Below are 22,880 nucleotides of genomic sequence, written 5' to 3' on the forward strand. Positions count from 1 at the left end.
AGAGAGAGAGAGAGAGAGAGAGAGAGAGAGAGAGAGAGAGAGAGACAGAGAGAGACAGAGAGAGAGAGGAGAGAGAGAGAGAGAGAGAGAGAGAGAGAGAGAGAGAGAGAGACAGAGTGACAGAGAGAGAAAGAGAGAGAGAGAGACAGACAGAGAGAGAGAGAGAGAGAGAGAGAGAGAGAGAGAGAGAGACAGAGAGAGAGAGAGAGAGAGAGAGAGAGACAGAGAGAGAGAGAGAGAGAGAGAGAGAGAGAGAGACAGAGAGAGAGAGAGAAAGAGAGAGAGAGAGAAAGAGAGAGAGAGACAGACAGAGAGAGAGAGAGAGAGAGAGAGAGAGAGAGAGAGAGAGAGAGAGAGAGAGAGAGAGAGAGACCATTGAAAGTCATAACTCTGTTTCCCTATGAGAGGTCGAGAGTGAACACGGAGCAGGACACAATTCAATTCCTCTACAATGTAATGCAATAAAAGCTGTGACTGTGTAGCTATCCAATGTATTTATTCCGTGTCATTGTGGTGGGTTTTCACACCCTCACAATATTATTTATGTTGGTCTTTCTTGGGAAGATCTATTTAAAAAAAAAGTACTCCCATGTGTTTTCTTTGTTTACCTTGATGCTCTTTATGACCGCCATACTATATAACCAATATGAATTATATCATTTGTAAGGGGTTCATGCACACAACATAAATTGTTACTCTGTAATCGAATAATAAAATATACTACTGGTAATTATAAGGAAAGCAGGACTCTTTTTGCCTTTGTGTTCCATGTATCTACCCGGACATTTATTTCCGACGCACCAAACATCTTCCTGGTTTGACGTGGAAAAATATTGTTTACAATGTCAGAGAATAAAGTCGAAATGTCAACAGAAACCGCTTTAATTCAAAACAGTGGCAATGTGCCTTGTCAGCAGAATAACCCACTGTCTAGGAAACTCAATAAAATTCTTGAGACCAGGCTCGATAATGACAAGGTAAGACCATGTCGATGAAAATAACTGGTCAAGTCTCACCGCCAGCTCGGAGGAATGTAGCACTTCTTCTATCGAGCAAGCTAACCTTAGTAGCTAATTGATTTCTGTATTTCATTTGATATTTAATTCCTAATTGTTCCGTAGAGAGCATTAGTATTTACGTTTTTGTATAAGCACCGACGGAGGCTCACTCGTATACGACTTGTTCGTCGACTGACGTGAATTTTGAAGTATTTATGTAGTCAAAACAAGAACATTTTAAAGCTTTGTAATTCATAAATGTTATGACTTATTATCGCATAGACCTTATTTACAGCGTTTACCCCAAAAAAACTCCAGATAAAACTATTAATTTCTCCATAGGCTTTAATCAACGAGCCACGGCTAACTCATTTAAGTTTTTTTAAGGACTACAAACTTTGGCGAGCGCAACCACATTTAGTCGTAGAAACGGTCGTGTACTTTATTTGCCAACTTTAGTCGATCCAGTGTTGGCCAACGTCGCAATGATAACCATCCCTCTTGTATTGTAGGAGATGTTGGAGGCTCTGAAGGCTCTGTCGGTGTTCCTCACAGAGAACAGTCTTCGGACCCGCAGGAACCTGCGGGGAGACATCGAGAGACGGAGCCTGAACATCAACGAAGAGTTTGCCAGGATATTTAAAGATGTCAAAGAGGTATGTATAGCTAGTTAAAGTCGAACTAGACTTTAGACTACAGGGGGGACTGAATGCAATATGCCTTTAAAGCACTTGGTTGTACTTCATGTGAAATCAGATAGTAATATGTGCGTGGCTTAATAAGCAAAATCGGACTTTATTCATCTCTTCATATTACGTGATTTAGTCGATATTAGATCGGGTTGGTCCTTTTGAAATTCAAAATAAAGTTAGTGACCAAACTGAGATGTTGGCGTAAATTGTGTCAGCCGCCATTTTCAAGAAAACCTGGAAGTGTAATTTTCGGAGGCGTTTTTTAAAAGGGTTAAATCCATTGCATTTCAGTTCACGCTAGCTAGCTAGTACAATGCAGTGTTGTAGTAGAGTCACTAAACCTCTAGTCGAGTTCGAAGTCCCCTGTGCTTGAGTCACGAGTCCTGATGGTGGAGTCCGAGTCACAAATCCGTTAATTTATGGTAGGTCTTATTATGCTTATGTTTCTAGTAGCCATCAGATGACAGTATATCTCCAACTCTTCTAAAAATGTAAACAAGTAATTTACTATTCATCACCACCTCACATGTTCTACTCAATATCTGTGTTTCACTACTTATTTACGACATAAATGAATGGTATATCTTGCTCTGTTACTGTTTTTTTTTGTAATTGTGCACTGATACATTTGTGTTGTTGTTGTTGTTGTTGTTGTTGTTGTTGTTGTTGCAGAGAGAGAACTAAAGGGAGACTTGTCAGAACTGGCTGTGGGAGCTAGACTGTTGTTTACTATTAAACTTAGTACTAGTGTTGTTTTCAATAGCAAAAAGAGAATCACTCTGCGTAATGTGTAGCCTGTGATTGGAGGCGGAGCCTGCTGGCCCACGATCATGGCAGTTTATGTATGCTGAGTGTGCCGGGGTGTGGTGCGGCCTTCCCACTGCTAGAGAACAGAACCCTCGCTGCTAATATTCTGCTTATCATGGTAGCCTATCCAGTTCCGTCCTTTAGCAGGCTGCAGGGTGATAATAGAGCCTGCACACTCATAAATACCCCTTTTATAACCAGTTGAAGTGCAAATACAAGTCACTAGTCCGAATCACCAATGGTCGAGTCACAAGTTGTGAAAATCAGACTTGAGTCAGAGAGTCCTGGACTGGAGTACTACAACACTGGTACAGTGTAATACAAATAGTTATTAGGCTACTTGCTTGTTAAATTCAAGAAGCCCTGATAACCTTTGCAGACTGATTGAATGGCTTTGACATGTTTTGTATTTGACAAGTTTTTGCTTCCTCCTAGGAGCTTGAGAGTGTGCACGAGGACGTCCAGGCCATGAGCACCTGTTGTGAAGAGATGACCAGCAGATTGAAGGTATCTAGCTACTGTAAATCACCTGTTGTGAAGAGATGACCAGCAGTATCTAGCTACTGTAAATCACCTGTTGTTAAGAGATGACCAGCAGATTGAAGGTATCTAGCTACTGTAAATCACCTGTTGTGAAGAGATGACCAGCAGTATCTAGCTACTGTAAATCACCTGTTGTGAAGAGATGACCAGCAGTATCTAGTTACTGTAAATCACCTGTTGTGAAGAGATGACCAGCAGATTAAAGGTATCTAGCTACTGTAAATCACCTGTTGTGAAGAGATGACCAGCAGTATCTAGCTACTGTAAATCACCTGTTGTAAAGAGATGACAGCAGATTGAAGGATGACAGTTGAAAATCACCTGTCGGAAGTTTACACTACAAATCACCTGTTGTAGGTTGACCAGAGTCATTAAAACTAGTTTACATACACTTAGGTTGGAGTCATTAAAACTAGTTTACATACACTTAGGTTGGAGTCATTAAAACTAGTTTATATACACTTAGGTTGGAGTCATTAAAACTAGTTTATATACACTTAGGTTGGAGTCATTAGAACTAGTTTACATACATTTAGGTTGGAGTCATTAAAACTAGTTTACATACACTTAGGTTGGAGTCATTAAAACTCATTTTTCAACCACTCATTAGAACTACAAATTTCTTGTTAACAAACTATAGTTTTGGTTAGGAGTCAAGTTTACATACACTTAGGTTAGGACATCTACTTTGTACAAAAACTAGTTTACACAAGTCATTTCTCCAACAATTGTTTACAAACTATAGACAGATTATTTCAAGACACAAGTCATATAATTCACTGTATCACAATTCCAGGGGGTCAGAAGTTTACATACACTAAGTTGACTGCCTTTAAACAGCTTGGATAATTCCAGATAATGATGTAATGGCTTTAGAAGCTTCTGATAGGCTAATTGACATCATTTGAGTCAATTGGAGGTGTACTTGTGGATGTATTTCAAGGCCTTCCTTCAAACTCAGTGCCTCTTTGCTTGACATCGTGGGAAAATCAAAATAAATCAGTCAAGACCTCAGAAAAAAAGTTGTAGACCTCCATAAGTCTGGTTCATCCTAAGGAGCAATTTCCAAACGCCTGAAGGTACCACGTTTATCTGTAGGAACAATAGTACACAAGTATAAACACCATGAGACCACGCAGCCGTCATACCGCTCAGGAAGGAGACCCGTTCTGTCTCCTAGAGATGAACGTACTTTGGTGCAAATCAATCCCAGAACTACAGCAAAGGACCTTGTGAAGATGCTGGAGGAAACCGGTACGAAAGTATCTATAACCACAGTAAAACGAGTCCTATATTGACATAAGCTGAAAGGCCGCTCAGCAAGGAAGAAGCCACTTCTCCAAAAATATAGTGAACTACTTTTAACCCGGGCCCGTGACACATGCATTCTTTTTTCAGCCTAAAGAACTACTGTTGTATTTCGTTAATTTCTTTGTGTTTCAACAGGCAGCCAAGGATCAGACCCAGTGACTGTGAAGAAACTTTAATTGTTAATGGGTCTCCCTGTGTGTTTCAACAGGCAACCCAAGGATCAGACCCAGGACCTGATAGTGAAGACCAACAAGCTGCAGGGAGAGAAGTGAGTAACCTTGGAAACCAATGTCTTAACTGGTGGGATCTGAACCCTGAGGGAGAGAAATGAGTCAACCTTGGAACCTTGGAAACCAACCTCTTAACTGGTGGGATCTGAACCCTGAGGGAGAAATGAGTAACCTTGGAATCCAACCTCTTAACTGGTGGGATCTGAACCCTGAGGGAGAGAAATGAGTAACCTTGGAAACCAACCTCTTAACTGGTGGGATCTGAACCCTGAGGGAGAGAAGTGAGTAACCTTGGAAACTAATGTCTTAACTGGTGGGATCTGAACCCTGAGGGAGAGAAGTGAGTAACCTTGGTCAATGGAGGGATCTGAATGGTGTTAGGCTTTAACTGTGTATATAACTGGTGGGATCTGAACCCTGACTGGTGGGATTAGTTAAGAAAGATGCCTTCTTGGGTCGATGGTGACACAGATTTTGCAGAAAGGGGAACCTAAAAATAAATTTTGCATTTAACTAGTGGGATCACCCTGAGGGAGAAATAGCATCTGCTAAACTTGGGATCTGACCAATTTAACATCTGATTCGATTTTGATCAGGAAGTAGTAACTTGTACTTCTTCATAAATTTGTCCTGAGGAAGAATGCTGTGCTGATGACGACACAATGTTATTAACCCTGAGGGAGATTGAGTAACCTTTACATGGACAGTAGTAACTTGGATATGAAACTGGTTATGAGCAGAAAATGGCTGAGTATGGCATTAGTCATGTAAACAAACCATTCTCTGCTCATCTTAATCTATAACCTTAGTTCCTATCTGAACCCTGAGTATTGCATTAGTCATGGTAGACAACCATTCTCTGCCATCTTAATCTAACCCTAGGAGAGAAGTAGTTCCAACATCTTAACCTGAACCCTGAGATATGGCATTAGTCATGTAAACACCATTCTCTGCTCATCTTAATCTAAAAATAGGAGTAGTTCCCTACCCATCTGAGTATGGCATTATAAATTTGTCCTGAGGAAGAATGTAAACACCATTCTCTGCTCATCTTTAATCTATAGGATATGAAGTTCCCTACCCCTGAGTATGGCATTAGTCATGTAAACACCATTCTCTGCTCATCTTAATCTATAGGAGTAGTTCCCTACCCCTGAGTATGGCATTAGTCATGTAAACACCATTCTCTGCTCATCTTAATCTATAGGAGTAGTTCCCTACCCCTGAGTATGGCATTAGTCATGTAAACACCATTCTCTGCTCATCTTAATCTATAGGAGTAGTTCCCTACCCCTGAGTATGGCATTAGTCATGTAAACACCATTCTCTGCTCATCTTAATCTATAGGAGTAGTTCCCTACCCCTGAGTATGGCATTAGTCATGTAGACACCATTCTCTGCTCATCTTAATCGGCGTACGGTCAAAATCTAAGTGAGCACACAGCGATTAAAACAACAAGTTCTCTGAGAAATCTTTCAAATGATTAGGACATGAGAACCCCTTAATCAGATTAACGGCGGTGTATTTAATCAGATTAACAGAGGTGTATTTAATCAGATTAACAGAGGTGTATTTAATCAGAGTCACAGTGGTGTATTTAATCAGATTAACAGAGGTGTATTTAATCAGATTAACAGAGGTGTATTTAATCAGATTAACAGAGGTGTATTTGATCAGAGTCTCGGCGGTGTAATTGATCAGAGTCTCGGCGGTGTAATTGACCAGAGTCTCGGCGGTGTAATTGATCAGAGTCTCGGCGGTGTAATTGACCAGAGTCTCGGCGGTGTAATTGATCAGAGTCTCGGCGGTGTAATTGACCAGAGTCTCGGCGGTGTAATTGACCAGAGTCTCGGCGGTGTAATTGACCAGAGTCTCGGCGGTGTAATTGACCAGAGTCTCGGCGGTGTAATTGACCAGAGTCTCGGCGGTGTAATTGACCAGAGTCTCGGCGGTGTAATTGACCAGAGTCTCGGCGGTGTAATTGACCAGAGTCTCGGCGGTGTAATTGACCAGAGTCTCGGCGGTGTAATTGACCAGAGTCTCGGCGGTGTAATTGACCAGAGTCTCGGCGGTGTAATTGACCAGAGTCTCGGCGGTGTAATTGACCAGAGTCTCGGCGGTGTATTTGATCAGCCCATGTGCACCAGCCTCCCTTTTCAGCTTTAAGGGAAGTGAGTTCGGAACAACTGAATGCGTCTCAAAGTAGTTTTCACATCCAAACTTTATATGTCTGAATTCAGAATAAAATATGCTTCCCAAAAATAACATGGTCGCTGTGGTAGAACATTTATTTTGATTTGGTAATTTTCTGCATTTATCCAAGTCCCATCAAGTAGCCTGATTTCAGATGTGTCCGCGTAAAACAGAATTATTAGGGTTAATCGTTATTCTTGCAAAGAGTGTAAACGTTTTAAAATGAACTATTACATTAATCTGACTATCCACAATAATCACATTATTGTGTGTATGTAACCTTAGTCGTTGTTACTACACTGGTTAAAGGAGGGGGAATTCAGGAGGTTAGTTGGAGTAGGGAAGCCTTTAAAATAATAATAATAATGTTTTAAACATTTTTCTAAATAATCATTGTTGTACAATTAAAGGCCAATACACTGCATTTCAATGCTTGTAAATGTAGAGCCTCTAATAATTAAATTATTTTATTAAAATAATAACCAGCTTTTTTATTTTATTTTTTAAATAATCACTCATCTGGCTTTCAAAGTCTCTGTAAGAAAAGACAATGAATAAAACATGTAAACCAGACCCATAATGCACCACTACTAATAATGTCCAACTTCTGGTATCAGGCGTTCTAGAACATTAACACAGGTCTCGTGAATAACCTGTCGGGCACAAGCCCACGTGCTCGTGAGTTAGCCAGCTCCTCTTTTATACTTGAGTTCTAGCCGTTTTGGATCTATTTGCATGCTAACTAGGTCGGTAACAGTCTTAACTGTTACGAGTACACATGTCCTGTCCTGTCTCCCAACGGTTCGAACAACACAGCCTGTTCGTAGCTGTTTAGATGTTGAAATCCAGGGGCCTAATAAGATGCTTATTTCTCAGAATGAGAAACGAGTTGTCTTCTCCTTATATAAATGCGTCTTTAAATTTTTTTTTTATGCCCATCGCTAAATTGATTAAACACAGACTAGACCCGCTTAGCACATAAATCGGTGGGTGAAATGGTACCGTGATGCCACGCGCGACAGAAACGGACCGTACATTTCTCCAGAGCATGTTCGTTGATATTCTCGTTTTGCTAAGGTCTGCTCTGTTCTACATTTTGGGAGTTGAGACATAAAAAGGGTATCGTTGGAGAAGGTTATATTCTCCTCCTATTACAGTCAAACAATGTCTCTTAATGTGTTTCAGTCTCCATATGACTGATTCTGTTGGACCAAACCTCAAATGCAAATATGCGAGTTTAAACCCCTTGTTGTCAGAGAGAAGTTATCTGTTATCTTTATTGTGAGTGGCAGGAGGGAGAGGAGGGAGGGGCTTGGTGTCACACAGCACAGGAGGAGGGAGGGGCTTCGTGTCACACAGCACAGGAAGAGGGAGGGGCTTCGTGTCACACAGCACAGGAGGAGGGAGGGGCTTGGTGTCACACAGTACAGGAGGAGGGAGGGGCTTGGTGTCACACAGCACAGGAGGAGGGAGGGGCTTGATGTCACACAGCACAGGAGGAGGGAGGGGCTTGGTGTCACACAGCACAGCAGGAGGGAGGGGAGGGAGGGGCTTGGTGTCACACAGCACAGGAGGAGGGATGGGAGGGAGGGGCTTGGTTTCACACAGCACAGGAGGAGGGAGGGGCTTGGTGTCACACAGCACAGGAGGAGGGAGGGTCTTGGTGTCACACAGCACAGGAGGAGGGAGGGGCTTGGTGTCACACAGCACAGGAGGAGGGAGGGGCTTGGTGTCACACAGCACAGGAGGAGGGAGGGGCTTGGTGTCACACAGCACAGGAGGAGGGGAGGGGGGGCTTGGTGTCACACAGCACAGGGGGAGGGAGGGGCTTGGTGTCACACAGCACAGGGGGGAGGGAGGGGCTTGGTGTCACACAGCACAGGGGGAGGGAGGGGCTTGGTGTCACACAGCACAGGGGGAGGGAGGGGCTTGGTGTCACACAGCACAGGGGGAGGGAGGGGCTTGGTGTCACACAGCACAGGGGAGGGAGGGGCTTGGTGTCACACAGCACAGGGGGAGGGAGGGGCTTGGTGTCACACAGCACAGGAGGGAGGGAGGGGCTTGGTGTCACACAGCACAGGAGGAGGGAGGGGCTTGGTGTCACACAGCACAGGAGGAGGGAGGGGCTTGATGTCACACAGCACAGGAGGAGGGAGGGGCTTGGTGTCACACAGCATAGCAGGAGGGAGGAGGGAGGGGCTTGGTGTCACACAGCACAGGGAGGGAGGGGTGGGAGGGAGGGGCTTGGTTTCACACAGCACAGGAGGAGGGAGGGGCTTGGTGTCACACAGCACAGGAGGAGGGAGGGGCTTGGTGTCACACAGCACAGGAGGAGGGAGGGGCTTGGTGTCACACAGCACAGGAGGAGGGAGGGGCTTGGTGTCACACAGCACAGGAGGAGGGAGGGGCTTGGTGTCACACAGCACAGGAGGAGGGATGGGCTTGGTGTCACACAGCACAGGAGGAGGGAGGGGCTTGGTGTCACACAGCACAAGGGGAGGGAGGGGCTTGGTGTCACACAGCACAGGGGGAGGGAGGGGCTTGGTGTCACACAGCACAGGGGGAGGGAGGGGCTTGGTGTCACACAGCACAGGGGGAGGGAGGGGCTTGGTGTCACACAGCACAGGAGGAGGCGAGACCAAAAAGACACTCCTAAACACTCATAAAAATGAACAAAAAAATAAAAAACCCAGATTCTTGCGATACAGGCATGGTGCTAAAACATACATTGGAATTAATCGAATGAATCCGATATATCGCCCAGCCCTAGAATACACAAGGTGTAATGTGGTTGTGCACCAACAGTTTGTTTCCTCTTCATGCCAGTCACCTGCCTGCAGTCACTCAATTAGCCCATGTCCTCGTGTTGGTTTAGATTGGTAAGTTAGTCTACCCAGCTATCTAAACTTGTAGTAACATGGTGGACTTTCCGACCGGGGGGCCCCCCATCGATGTTGTTAGTCACTCTTACTCAGATTTCATCTTAAAAACTACCAATATTTCTCTCCACCCATGGCAAAATGTGTAGAATTTCAGAAAACTAGCTTTAAAATTGCAACAGGTTATCCTATGCCCCATGGCAAAATGTGTAGAATTGCAGCAAACTAGCTTTAAAACTGCAACGGTGTCTCCTATGCCCCATGGCAAAATGTGTAGAATTGCAGCAAACTAGCTTTAAAACTGCAACAGTGTCTCCTATGCCCCATGTCAAAATGTGTAGAATTGCAGCAAACTAGCTTTAAAACTGCAACAGTGTCTCCTATGCCCCATGTCAAAATGTGTAGAATTGCAGCATACTAGCTTTAAAACTGCAACAGTGTCTCCTATGTCCCATGTCAAAATGTGTAGAATTGCAGCAAACTAGCTTTAAAACTGCAACAGTGTCTCCTATGCCCCATGTCAAAATGTGTAGAATTGCAGAAAATCAGGCGGGCTCTGACTGCATGTGTTGGTAACAAGCTAGAGAAGAAGAAATTCCAGAGTTTATAGCCGACTAGCTCTAACTAACGTTAAAGATCCGTTTCAAATATATATATATATATATATTTTTTTTTAAAAATATTTTTATTATTTTTTTCAGGTAAAAAAAAATATATATATATATATATATTTTTTTTCAGGTAATAAAAAATATATGTGTAGAATTGTGTAGAATTACTAGCTTTAAAACTGCAACGGTGTCTCCTATGCCCCATGTCAAAATGTGTAGAATTGCAGCAAACTAGCTTTAAAACTGCAACAGTGTCTCCTATGCCCCATGTCAAAATGTGTAGAATGGCAGAAAATTTACCTGAAAAAAAAAAAATATATATATATATATATATATATATATATATATATATTTTTTTTTTTTACCTGAAAAATCGTTGTCCAGATCGAGTAGTGAACACGTTGAACTGAATGAATAATTTCTGAAGCCACTAGCTTTTGAACTACCAAACAACTACTGTCCTACACGTTTCATAACGTGATCTCGACAACAATTTTTTTTTAGGTAAAACATTTCTTAAAAATGTTCCTTTTTAACGTTAACTAGCGCTAGTCGGCTGTGCCTGTGTATAAACTCTGGAATTTCTCCTTCTCTAACTTGTTACCAATCTTCCAGTGTGTTTGTGCTATCATGCCAAACATGTAGGGCTTTTACAATGATCAATGGAGTTGGCAAGAGATCACAAACAGATCTGGGACCAGGCTACAGGAGGAGACAACAGATCTGGGACCAGGCTAGAGGAGGAGACAACAGATCTGGGACCAGGCTAGAGGAGGAGACAACAGATCTGGGACCAGGCTAGAGAAGGAGACTACAGATCTGGGACCAGGCTAGAGGAGACAACAGATCTGGGACCAGGCTAGAGGAGGAGACAACAGATCTGGGACCAGGCTAGAGAAGGAGACTACAGATCTGGGACCAGGCTAGAGGAGACAACAGATCTGGGACCAGGCTAGAGAAGGAGACAACAGATCTGGGACCAGGCTAGAGAAGGAGACAACAGATCTGGGACCAGGCTAGAGGAGGAGACAACAGATCTGGGACCAGGCTAGAGAAGGAGACTACAGATCTGGGACCAGGCTATAGAAGGAGACAACAGATCTGGGACCAGGCTATAGAAGGGGACAACAGATCTGGGACCAGGCTATAGGAGGAGACAACAGATCTGGGACCAGGCTATAGAAGGGGACAACAGATCTGGGACCAGGCTATAGGAGGAGACAACAGATCTGGGACCAGGCTAGAGGAGGAGACAACAGATCTGGGACCAGGCTATGACCTTTTCTCACCTGGGTTTCTCTCTGCTGTTTTTGTTGTTGTTGCTCCAGCACTCCTCTCTTCCTGTGTGTCACCTTCCAGTCGGGGGGATTGTGCTCGTGAAGCGAGGAATGGCCAACTGTACATCACAGCTGTCGCTGTTACCTTTTGCCAACAATGTAACACACACACACACACACACACACACACACACACACACACACACACACACACACACACACACACACACACACACACACACACACACACACACACACACACACACACACACACACACACACACACACACACACACACACACACACACACACACACACACACACACACTGAGCCTCTGAGAGTGTACAGTCTACCACAGGAACAAGAGCAGTCACTTTACATTGATCAGATGCTCTTATCAAGAGCAACATACAGGAGTAATTAGGGTTAAGTGCCTTGGTCAAGGGCACATCGACAGATTGTTCACCTAGTCTGCTCGGGAATTCAACCCAGTGACCTTTTCGGTTACTGTCCCAATGCTCTTAACTGTTTGGCTACCTGCCAGTCCTCTCTCTCGTCTCAACCCTCCCTCCCTCCTTCCCTCCCTCCACTCCATCAGTCAAGACACGCAGCTGATCCATTCTGTCACATTATCATCCACAAGCTCCCAGATCAACTCAGCCAAAATCAATGGCCATAAACCACTATGGTGTTCTATCATGACCCATAAAACAGGGGTGGCAGTGAGGACCAGGGGTCATAGAGATTCTGTCTCGAATCAAGGTTTTTATTGGTCGTTCAACACAGATTTGTTTTAATGTCACATTCACAAGTACAGTGATGCCTTTCTTGCAAACTCACGATCCGACACAGCAGTGATCAATGTCAATGTGGCACTACAAAATAACAAGGTAGAGCTAAAACACAAGAAATAAGAATAAAAAAACAATAAATAAAAATAAGAAATAAGAATAACGCCAGAAAGTAAGAAGCTAAATTAGTGTCCAATAACATATTTATAATGTATAGGGATACTGGAGTGATGGGAGGTAGATACTGGAGTGATGGAGGTAGATACTGGAGTGATGGAGGTAGATACTGGAGTGATGGAGGTAGATACTGGAGTGATGGAGGTAGATACTGTAGTGATGGAGGTAGATACTGGAGTGATGGAGGTAGATACTGGAGTGATGGAGGTAGATACTGGAGTGATGGAGGTAGATACTGTAGTGATGGAGGTAGATACTGCAGTGATGGAGGTAGATACAGTGATGGAGGTAGATACTGGAGTGATGGAGGTAGATACTGGAGTGATGGAGGTAGATACTGGAGTGATGGAGGTAGATACTGGAGTGATGGAGGTAGATACTGGAGTGATGGAGGTAGATACTGGAGTGATGGAGGTAGATACTGGAGTGATGGAGGTAGATACTGTATGTACAGGGATAGTGGAGTGATGGAGGTAGATACTGTAGTGATGGAGGTATATACTGTAGTGATGGAGGTAGATACTGGAGTGATGGAGGTAGATACTGGAGTGATGGAGGTAGATACTGGAGTGATGGAGGTAGATACTGGAGTGATGGAGGTAGATACTGTATGTACAGGGATACTGGAGTGATGGAGGTAGATACTGGAGTGATGGAGGTAGATACTGGAGTGATGGAGGTAGATACTGTATGTACAGGGATACTGGAGTGATGGAGGTAGATACTGGAGTGATGGAGGTAGATACTGGAGTGATGGAGGTAGATACTGGAGTGATGGAGGTAGATACTGGAGTGATGGAGGTAGATACTGTAGTGATGGAGGTAGATACTGGAGTGATGGAGGTAGATACTGGAGTGATGGAGGTAGATACTGGAGTGATGGAGGTAGATACTGGAGTGATGGAGGTAGATACTGGAGTGATGGAGGTAGATACTGGAGTGATGGAGGTAGATACTGTATGTACAGGGATACTGGAGTGATGGAGGTAGATACTGTAGTGATGGAGGTAGATACTGTAGTGATGGAGGTAGATACTGGAGTGATGGAGGTAGATACTGGAGTGATGGAGGTAGATACTGGAGTGATGGAGGTAGATACTGGAGTGATGGAGGTAGATACTGTAGTGATGGAGGTAGATACTGGATGGAGGTAGATACTGGTGATGGAGGTAGATACTGGAGTGATGGAGGTAGATACTGGAGTGATGGAGGTAGATACTGGAGTGATGGAGGTAGATACTGGAGTGATGGAGGTAGATACTGGAGTGATGGAGGTAGATACTGGAGTGATGGAGGTAGATACTGTATGTACAGGGATACTGGAGTGGATGGAGGGTAGATAGATACTGTGATGGAGGTGATGGAGGTAGATACTGGAGTGATGGAGGTAGATACTGGAGTGATGGAGGTAGATACTGTAGTGATGGAGGTAGATACTGGAGTGATGGAGGTAGATACTGTATGTATGGAGGGATACTGGAGTGATGGAGGTAGATACTGGAGTGATGGAGGTAGATACTGGAGTGATGGAGGTAGATACTGGAGTGATGGAGGTAGATACTGGAGTGATGGAGGTAGATACTGGAGTGATGGAGGTAGATACTGTATGTACAGGGATACTGGAGTGATGGAGGTAGATACTGTAGTGATGGAGGTAGATACTGTAGTGATGGAGGTAGATACTGGAGTGATGGAGGTAGATACTGGAGTGATGGAGGTAGATACTGGAGGTAGATAGTGATGGAGGTAGATACTGGAGTGATGGAGGTAGATACTGGAGTGATGGAGGTAGATACTGGAGTGATGGAGGTAGATACTGGAGTGATGGAGGTAGATACTGTAGTGATGGAGGTAGATACTGTAGTGATGGAGGTAGATACTGTAGTGATGGAGGTAGATACTGGAGTGATGGAGGTAGATACTGGAGTGATGGAGGTAGATACTGGAGTGATGGAGGTAGATACTGGAGTGATGGAGGTAGATACTGGAGTGATGGAGGTAGATACTGGAGTGATGGAGGTAGATACTGGAGTGATGGAGGTAGATACTGGAGTGATGGAGGGAGGTAGATACTGGAGTGATGGAGGTAGATACTGGAGTGATGGAGGTAGATACTGGAGTGATGGAGGTAGATACTGGAGTGATGGAGGTAGATACTGGAGTGATGGAGGTAGATACTGGAGTGATGGAGGTAGATACTGGAGTGATGGAGGTAGATACTGGAGTGATGGAGGTAGATACTGGAGGATGGAGGTAGATACTGGAGTGATGGAGGTAGATACTGGAGTGATGGAGGTAGATACTGGAGTGATGGAGGTAGATACTGGAGTGATGGAGGTAGATACTGGAGTGATGGAGGTAGATACTGGAGTGATGGAGGTAGATACTGGAGTGATGGAGGTAGATACTGGAGTGATGGAGGTAGATACTGGAGTAAAATAAAATAACATCAAATTGATCAGAAATACAGTCTAGACATTGTTAATGTTGTAAATTACTTTTGTAGCTTGAAACTGCTGATTTTTAATGGAATATCTACATAGGCGTACCGAGGCCCATTATCAGCAACCATCACTCCTGTCTTCCAATGGCACGTTGTGTTAGCTAATCCAAGTTTATCATTTTAAAAGGATAACTGATCATTAGAAAACCCTTTTGCAATTATGTTAGCACAGCTGACAACTTTAGCTCTGATTGAAGAAGCAATCAAACTGGCCTTCTTTAGACTAGTTGAGTATCTGGAGCATCAGCATTTGTGTGTTTGATTACAAGATCAAAATGGCCAGAAACAAATAACTTTCTTCTGAAACTCGTTTGTCTGTTCTTGTTCTGAGAAATGAAGGCTATTCCATGCGAGAAATTGTCAAGAAACTGAAGATCTCATACAATGCTGTTTACTACTCCCTTCACAGAACAGTGCAAACTGGCCCTAATCATAGAAAGAGGAGTGGGAGGCCCCGGTGCACAACTGAGCAAGAGGACAAGTACATTAGTGTCTAGTTTGAGAAACAGATGCCTCACAAGTCTTCAACTGTCAGCTTCATTAAATAGGACCCGCAAAACACCAGTCTCAACGTCAACAGTGAAGAGGTGACTCCATGATGCTTGCAGAGTTCTCTGTCTCTCAGGTGAAGAGGTGAGAGTTCCTCTGTCCAGTCTCAACGTCAACAGTGAAGAGGTGACTCCGGGATGCTGGTCTTCTAGGCAGAGTTCCTCTGTCCAGTCTCAACGTCAACAGTGAAGAGGTGACTCCGGGATGCTGGTCTTCTAGGCAGAGTTCCTCTGTCCAGTCTCAACGTCAACAGTGAAGAGGTGACTTTTCCAGGCAGAGTTCCTCTGATGCTGGCTCCATGATCTTTTCTTCTAGGCAGAGTTCCTCTGTCCAGTCTCAATGAAGATTGTGTGTGTGTGTGTGTGTGTGTGTGTGTGTGTGTGTGTGTGTGTAGTCCAGTGAGTGTGTGCATAGACTTAAAATATGAACAAGATAGTCTGTGAAGCCATTCTGTTAGCTACTTAGCAGTTTTATGGCTCGGGGATAGAAGCTGTTCGGGGAGCCTGTTGGTGTCAGATTGGTACCGCTTGCGGATTTTTATCGCAGGTGTATTGAAATGCATTTCTTTCTGAGTCCCTATGCAGCAGGGTGATGAGATGTAGCCTAAAAATGGCTTATGGGGGTGTCAATCACATCTCTCACAGGCTCCTGACAAGCATCAATCATTCAATGGCCAAACCAGACTGACTGACTGACTGACTCAGGGGGTAACTAAGACCCAACCTTTTGAAAACAGTACTGTGTGTTAAACTACAGTGCCTTGAAAAAGTATTCATCCCTCTTGGCATTTTTCTCATTTTGTTGCCTTACAACCTGTCATTTATTATAATATTATAATTGTAATGTTTAATTTTATTTGGATTTCATAGAATGGACATAAAATAGCCAAAATTGGTGAACTGAAATGAAAGAAATTGCTTCTTGAAAAATATTTTTAAAAATATATATAAAAAGGGTAAAGTGGTATGTATTCACCCCCTTTGCTGTGAAGCCCCTCAATAAGATCTGGTGCAACCAATTGCCTTTAGAAGTCACATAATTAATTAAATAAAGTCCACCTGTGTGCAATCTAAGTGTCACATGATCTGTCACATGATCTCAGTGTGTATATATACACCTGTTCTGAAAGGCCCCAGACTCTGCAACACCACCAAGCAAGTAGCACAATGAAGATCAAGGAGTTATATAACAAAAATATCTGAAACTTTGAACATCCCACGGAGCACCATTAAATCCATTATTACAAAATGGAAAGAATATGGCACCACAACAAACCTGCCAAGAGAGGGACGCCCACCAAAACTCACGGACCAGGCAAGGAGGGCATTAATCAGAGAGGCAACAAAGAGACAAACAATAACCCTGAAGGAGCTGTAAAAACTCCACAGCGAAGATTGGAGTATATGTCCATTGGACCACTTTAAGCTGTACACTCCACAGAGCTGGGCTTTAATTGGAAGAGTGGCCAGAAAAAAGCCACAAAAACACGTTTGGTGTTCGCCAGAAGGCGGGAGACTCCCCAAACATATGGAAGAAGGTAATCTGGTAAAATGAGACTAAAATTGAGCTTTTTGGCCATCAAGGAAAATGCTGTGTGTGACGCAAACCCAACACCTCACATCACCCCGAGAACACCATCCCCACAGTGAAGCTTGGTGGTGGCAGCATCATGCTATGGGGATGTTTTTCATGGGCAGGGACTGGGAAACGGGTCAGAATGGAAGGAATGATGGATGGCGCTAAATACAGGGTAATTCTTGAAGGAAACCTGTTTGTCTTCCAGAGATTTGAGACTGGGACAGAGGTTCACCTTCCAGCAGGACAATGACCCTACGCATACTTCTAAAGCAACACTTGAGTGGTTTAAGAGGAAACATTTAAATGTCTTGGAATGTCCTAGTCAAAGCCCAGACCTTAAGCCAATTGCTGTACACCAGCGGATTGCTGTACACCAGCCGAATCCATCCAATTTGAAGGAGCTGGAGCAGTTTATAGTGTTTTATTTGTTCTTTGTTTCACACACAAAATGTTTTTTTGATCTTCAAAGTGGTAGGAAAGTTGTGTAAATCAAATGATTACAACCCACCCCCAAAAAATCAATTTAATTCCAGGTTGTAAAACAAAATACGATAAATGCCAAGAGGTGTGAATACTTTCGCCACTGTAGACTGACTGACCCAGGTGGTAACTAAGACCTAACAGTACTGTGTGTTAAACCAGACTGACTGATCCAGGGGGTAACTAAGACCTAACAGTACTGTGTGTTAAACCAGACTGACTGACCTAGGGGATAACTAAGACCTAACAGTACTGTGTTAAACGAGACCGACTGACCTAGGGGATAACTAAGACCTAACAGTACTGTGTGTTAAACCAGACTGACTGACCCAGGTGCTAACAGTACTGAGTTAAAATAGACTGACTGGCTCAGGGGGTACCTAAGACCTATGTCTCAAATAGCCCTCTATTCCCTACATGATGCACTACATAGTCCTATGGGCCCCAGTCAGCAGTAGCACACTTTATAGGGATTAAAGTGCTCAAACTCTGTCCCCAAAGGACTGTCCTCCAGGGGAAGGGTATAACACCCTGTACCTGACCCACCACCCCCTCCAGTCAACAGTTATCACATCTCAATTCATCTTTCACTTTCTCCCTCATCTAGCTTGACCTTCAGCCCATGTTAAAAGAAATCCTGTGGTCAAAAGCATCATCTCACGACGACATTAGTGGACATTCTGCCTGTTGAGAACCCCCCCCCCCCGTGCCTTTTTCATTTCTCAAAGCTTTAAAATACATTCTGCCTGTTGAGAACCTCCCCCCCCCCCCCCGTGCCTTTTTCATTTCTCAAAGCTTTAAAATACATTCTGCCTGTTGAGAACCCCCCCCCCATGCCTTTTTCATTACTCAAAGCTTTAAAATACATTCTGCCTGTTGAGAACCCTTCCCCCCCGTGCCTTTTTCTCATTTCTCAAAGCTTTAAAATACATTCTGCCTGTTGAGAACCCTTCCCCCCCGTGCCTTTCTCATTTCTCAAAGCTTTAAAATACATTCTGCCTGTTGAGAACCCCCCCCCCCCCCCCGTGCCTTTTTCATTTCTCAAAGCTGCAGAGTCTCTGTACAGATGTCTGATTTATTAGGTGAGGCAAGAAATATCCTGAACTGATAATGACTCAAAGTAGCCATGGGTGCATTCATTAATGCCCACTGTAGCAAAAAAAATATTTAGCAACAAAAACAAGAGTTTCTTATTGGACAAGTTCACGTAGACCCTCCTCGTTTTTTGTCCCGTTTTGCTACCGGTTTTGGTTCCTAGTGAATACACACCGTGTCATCGCCGAGCATCTGCACCTGACTAATGAAATGGTTGTCCTTCAGTGAGAGGCCCAGGCCATACAAAAAAGCAAAGGAAACCAGCGTGGATGATGTGTTGAGGGCTAGACGGTGTGGTTTCTGTGCCAGAGGGTGAAACACGCGTGTCTTTTGTGTTGTTAGCACGTGACAGCTGATCCTATTGAAAGAGTCTGTCAGTGAGAGCGGGTTACAACTGTTTGTCCAAAACCTGTCCTGCTGTGTGGACTACCTTGTCCTTTCCTCTCACGATCACGTCTAACAAGCTCACACACAAACAGATGCTGTTGTGAACACCAGGAGACGGCTGTTATTGATGGAGTGTGATGTTGTGAACAGTATGTTAAAGTATGTGTATACTGACCCAGTATGTGTATACTGACCCAGTATGTGTATACTGACCCAGTGTATGTATACTGACCCAGTGTATGTATACTGACCCAGTGTATGTATACTGACCCAGTGTATGTATACTGACCCAGTGTATGTATACTGACCCAGTGTATGTATACTGACCCAGTGTATGTATACTGACCCAGTGTATGTATACTGACCCAGTGTATGTATACTGACCCAGTGTATGTATACTGACCCAGTGTATGTATACTGACCCAGTGTATGTATACTGACCCAGTATATGTATACTGACCCAGTGTATGTATACTTTAACATGACAAAAAAACAAACTGTGTAGAAAGATAATGGACCTACGTTCATGCAGTTTCTTGATTGTGTCCAACTCTCCTATGATCACCAAAATGAAACCTAGACAGTCAAGGAACATGCCCCAAATGTTGTTTTTTTAAAGTTTTTTTTTAACCTGTATTTTACTAGGCAAGAACAAATTCTTATTTTCAATGACGGTCTAGGAACAGTGGGTTAACTGGTCTAGGAACAGTGGGTTTAACTGGTCTAGGAACAGTGGGTTAACTGGTCTAGGAACAGTGGGTTAACTGGTCTAGGAACAGTGGGTTAACTGGTCTAGGAACAGTGGGTTAACTGGTCTAGGAACAGTGGGTTAACTGGTCTAGTTAACTGGTCTAGGAACAGTGGGTTAACTGGTCTAGGAACAGTGGGTTAACTGGTCTAGGAACAGTGGGTTAACTGGTCTAGGAACAGTGGGTTAACTGGTCTAGGAACAGTGGGTTAACTGGTCTAGGAACAGTGGGTTAACGGGTCTAGGAACAGTGGGTTAACGGGTCTAGGAGCAGTGGGTTAACGGGTCTAGGAACAGTGGGTTAACTGGTCTAGGAACAGTGGGTTAACTGGTCTAGGAACAGTGGGGTTAAACAGTGGGTTAACTGGTCTAGGAACAGTGGGTTAACTGGTCTAGGAACAGTGGGTTAACTGGCCTAGGAACAGTGGGTTAACTGGCCTAGGAACAGTGGGTTAACTGGCCTAGGAACAGTGGGTTAACTGGTCTAGGAACAGTGGGTTTACTGGTCTAGGAACAGTGGGTTAACTGGTCTAGGAACAGTGGGTTAACTGGTCTAGGAACAGTGGGTTAACTGGTCTAGGAACAGTGGGTTAACTGGTCTAGGAACAGTGGGTTAACTGGTCTAGGAACAGTGGGTTAACTGGTCTAGGAACAGTGGGTTAACTGGTCTAGGAACAGTGGGTTAACTGGCCTAGGAACAGTGGGTTAACTGGCCTAGGAACAGTGGGTTAACTGGTCTAGGAACAGTGGGTTAACTGGTCTAGGAACAGTGGGTTAACTGGTCTAGGAACAGTGGGTTAACTGCCTGTTCAGGGGCAGAACGACAGATTTTGTACCTCGTCAGCTCGGGGATATGAACTTGCAACGTTTTGGTTACTAGTCAAATGCTCTAACCACTAGGCTACCCTGCCACCTCTACACTCTAACCACTACTCTACCCTGCCGCCTCTACACTCTAACCACTACTCTACCCTGCCGCCTCTAAACTCTAACCACTACTCTACCCTGCCGCCTCTACACTCTAACCACTAGGCTAACCTGCCGCCTCTACACTCTAACCACTAGGCTAACCTGCCGCCTCTACACTCTAACCACTAGGCTAACCTGCCGCCTCTACACTCTAACCACTAGGCTACCCTGCCGCCTCTACACTCTAACCACTAGACTACCACCTGCCGCCTCTACACTCTAACCACTAGGCTACCCTGCCACCTCTACACTCTAACCACTAGGCTACCCTGCCACCTCTACACTCTAACCATTAGGCTACCCTGCCACCTCTACACTCTAACCACTAGGCTACCCTGCCGCCCCAAAATGTTGGATAGACTTTTTTTTTTTTTAAACGTTGTTTTTTTTCAAATTTTGAAGGCAAGAAAATATTAGAAAAAATGTGTGCTGCCCTCCGGACCTCGTTGAAGACGGAATGCGACCCCTGGTGGCTAAATGAGTTGAAGACGGAATGCGACGCCTGGTGGCTAAATGAGTTGGACACCCCTGCTCTAGGTCAATAACGGTAGAAGAGCGATTGTCTGTATTCAGTAAGCAGGACAGCCATCACATTCAGGACCTCCAGATTCTCGCTGACAAACCTGTACAATGACACTTGAGCCTCATTACCGGCCCAACACACACACACACACACACACACACACACACACACACACACACACACACACACACACACACACACACACACACACACACACACACACACACACACACACACACACACACACACACACACACACACACACACACACACACTGTACTCTACTAATGAGGTGAAAGCTATGAATGTGGTCTTTGTCTGTGAGAGATGCTATCAGCTCTGACTGAACTCTATGGTCATCAGTGCGTGGCTAACTAATCTCTTCATGAAGGCCACTTCTCCCAGCTAGTCTTTCAAATGGTCCGTAATGGATTCTAATGCAGAGGTTTTCAAACTAGGGTCTGGGCCCCCCTAGGGGAGGTACTGGAGGGGGGGGGTCTGATTTTTTTGTTGTTGTGAAAAAATAATTGTTTTATGAATATCACTTGCTACAACAGAATACCATTCTGGATTTAAAAAAAAACATGTTTGAGTCCAGTATGAAGGAATTAAAAGATAGTTTCACGAGCCAATGCTAGCTAGCGTTAGCGCAATGACTGGAAGTGTACAGGAACAGTTAGCATGCTATCTTGAACGACCTAAATAAAAATAGAAAGCTTGCAGAAAAGACATTGAACTATATCTATTTTTTAATCATCTAACAGTCAAATACAAGCTAGACTGTCAGGGAGAATTGAAAACTCCAGATAAACCAGTCATAAACCAGCCCCATTGATTTTGTTCTAATGTTTCTGGTAGCCTTCCACAAGCTTCCCATAATACGTTGGGTGAATTCTGGCCCATTCCTCCTGACAGAGCTGGTGTAACTGAGTCAGGTTTGTAGGCCTTCTTGCTCACACACACTTTTTCAGTTCTGACCACTATTTTTCTATGGGATTGAGGTCAGGGCTTTGTGTTGGCCTTTCCAATACTTTGACTTAGTTGTCCTTAAACCATTTTGCCATAACTTTGGAAGTATGCTTGGGGTCATTGTCCATTTGGAAGACCCATTTGGAAGTATGCTTGCGGTCATTGTCCATTTGGAAGACCCATTTGGAAGTATGCTTGTGGTCATTGTCCATTTGTAAGACCCCTTTCCGACCAAGCTTTAACTTCCTGACTGATGTCTTGAGATGTTGCTTCAATATATCCACATAATTTTACCATCTTCGTGATGCCATCTATTTTGTGAAGTGCACCAGTCCCTCCTGCAGCAAAGAACCCCCACAATATGATGCTGCCACCCCCGTGCATCACGGTTGGGATGGTGTTCTTCGGCTTGCAAGCCTCTCCCTTTTTCCTCCAAACATAACGATGGTCATTATGGCCAAACAGTTCTATTTTTGTTTCATCAGACCAGAAGACATTTCTCCAAAAAGTACGATCTTTGTCCCCATGTGCAGTTGCAAACCGTAGTCTGGCTTTTTCATGGCGGTTT

The 22,880-nt window shown here is 44.1% G+C and overlaps 1 protein-coding gene across 1 annotated transcript in view; it reads left to right on the forward strand.

The window, feature by feature from the left end:
* The first annotated feature begins 824 nt into the window (after nt 1–824).
* Nucleotides 825–22,880, forward strand: part of cog6 (component of oligomeric golgi complex 6) — a 138,134-nt gene continuing 116,078 nt past the window's right edge. The window contains exons 1-4 of the mRNA XM_046293626.1: nt 825–977; nt 1,511–1,654; nt 2,933–3,008; nt 4,565–4,619. Coding sequence (XP_046149582.1) covers nt 843–977; nt 1,511–1,654; nt 2,933–3,008; nt 4,565–4,619 — 410 coding nt within the window. The 5' untranslated portion in view covers nt 825–842. The remainder of the gene's footprint in view (nt 978–1,510; nt 1,655–2,932; nt 3,009–4,564; nt 4,620–22,880) is intronic.

This window comes from Oncorhynchus gorbuscha, linkage group LG13, assembly GCF_021184085.1.
Source record: "Oncorhynchus gorbuscha isolate QuinsamMale2020 ecotype Even-year linkage group LG13, OgorEven_v1.0, whole genome shotgun sequence".
Classification (NCBI taxonomy): domain Eukaryota; kingdom Metazoa; phylum Chordata; class Actinopteri; order Salmoniformes; family Salmonidae; genus Oncorhynchus; species Oncorhynchus gorbuscha.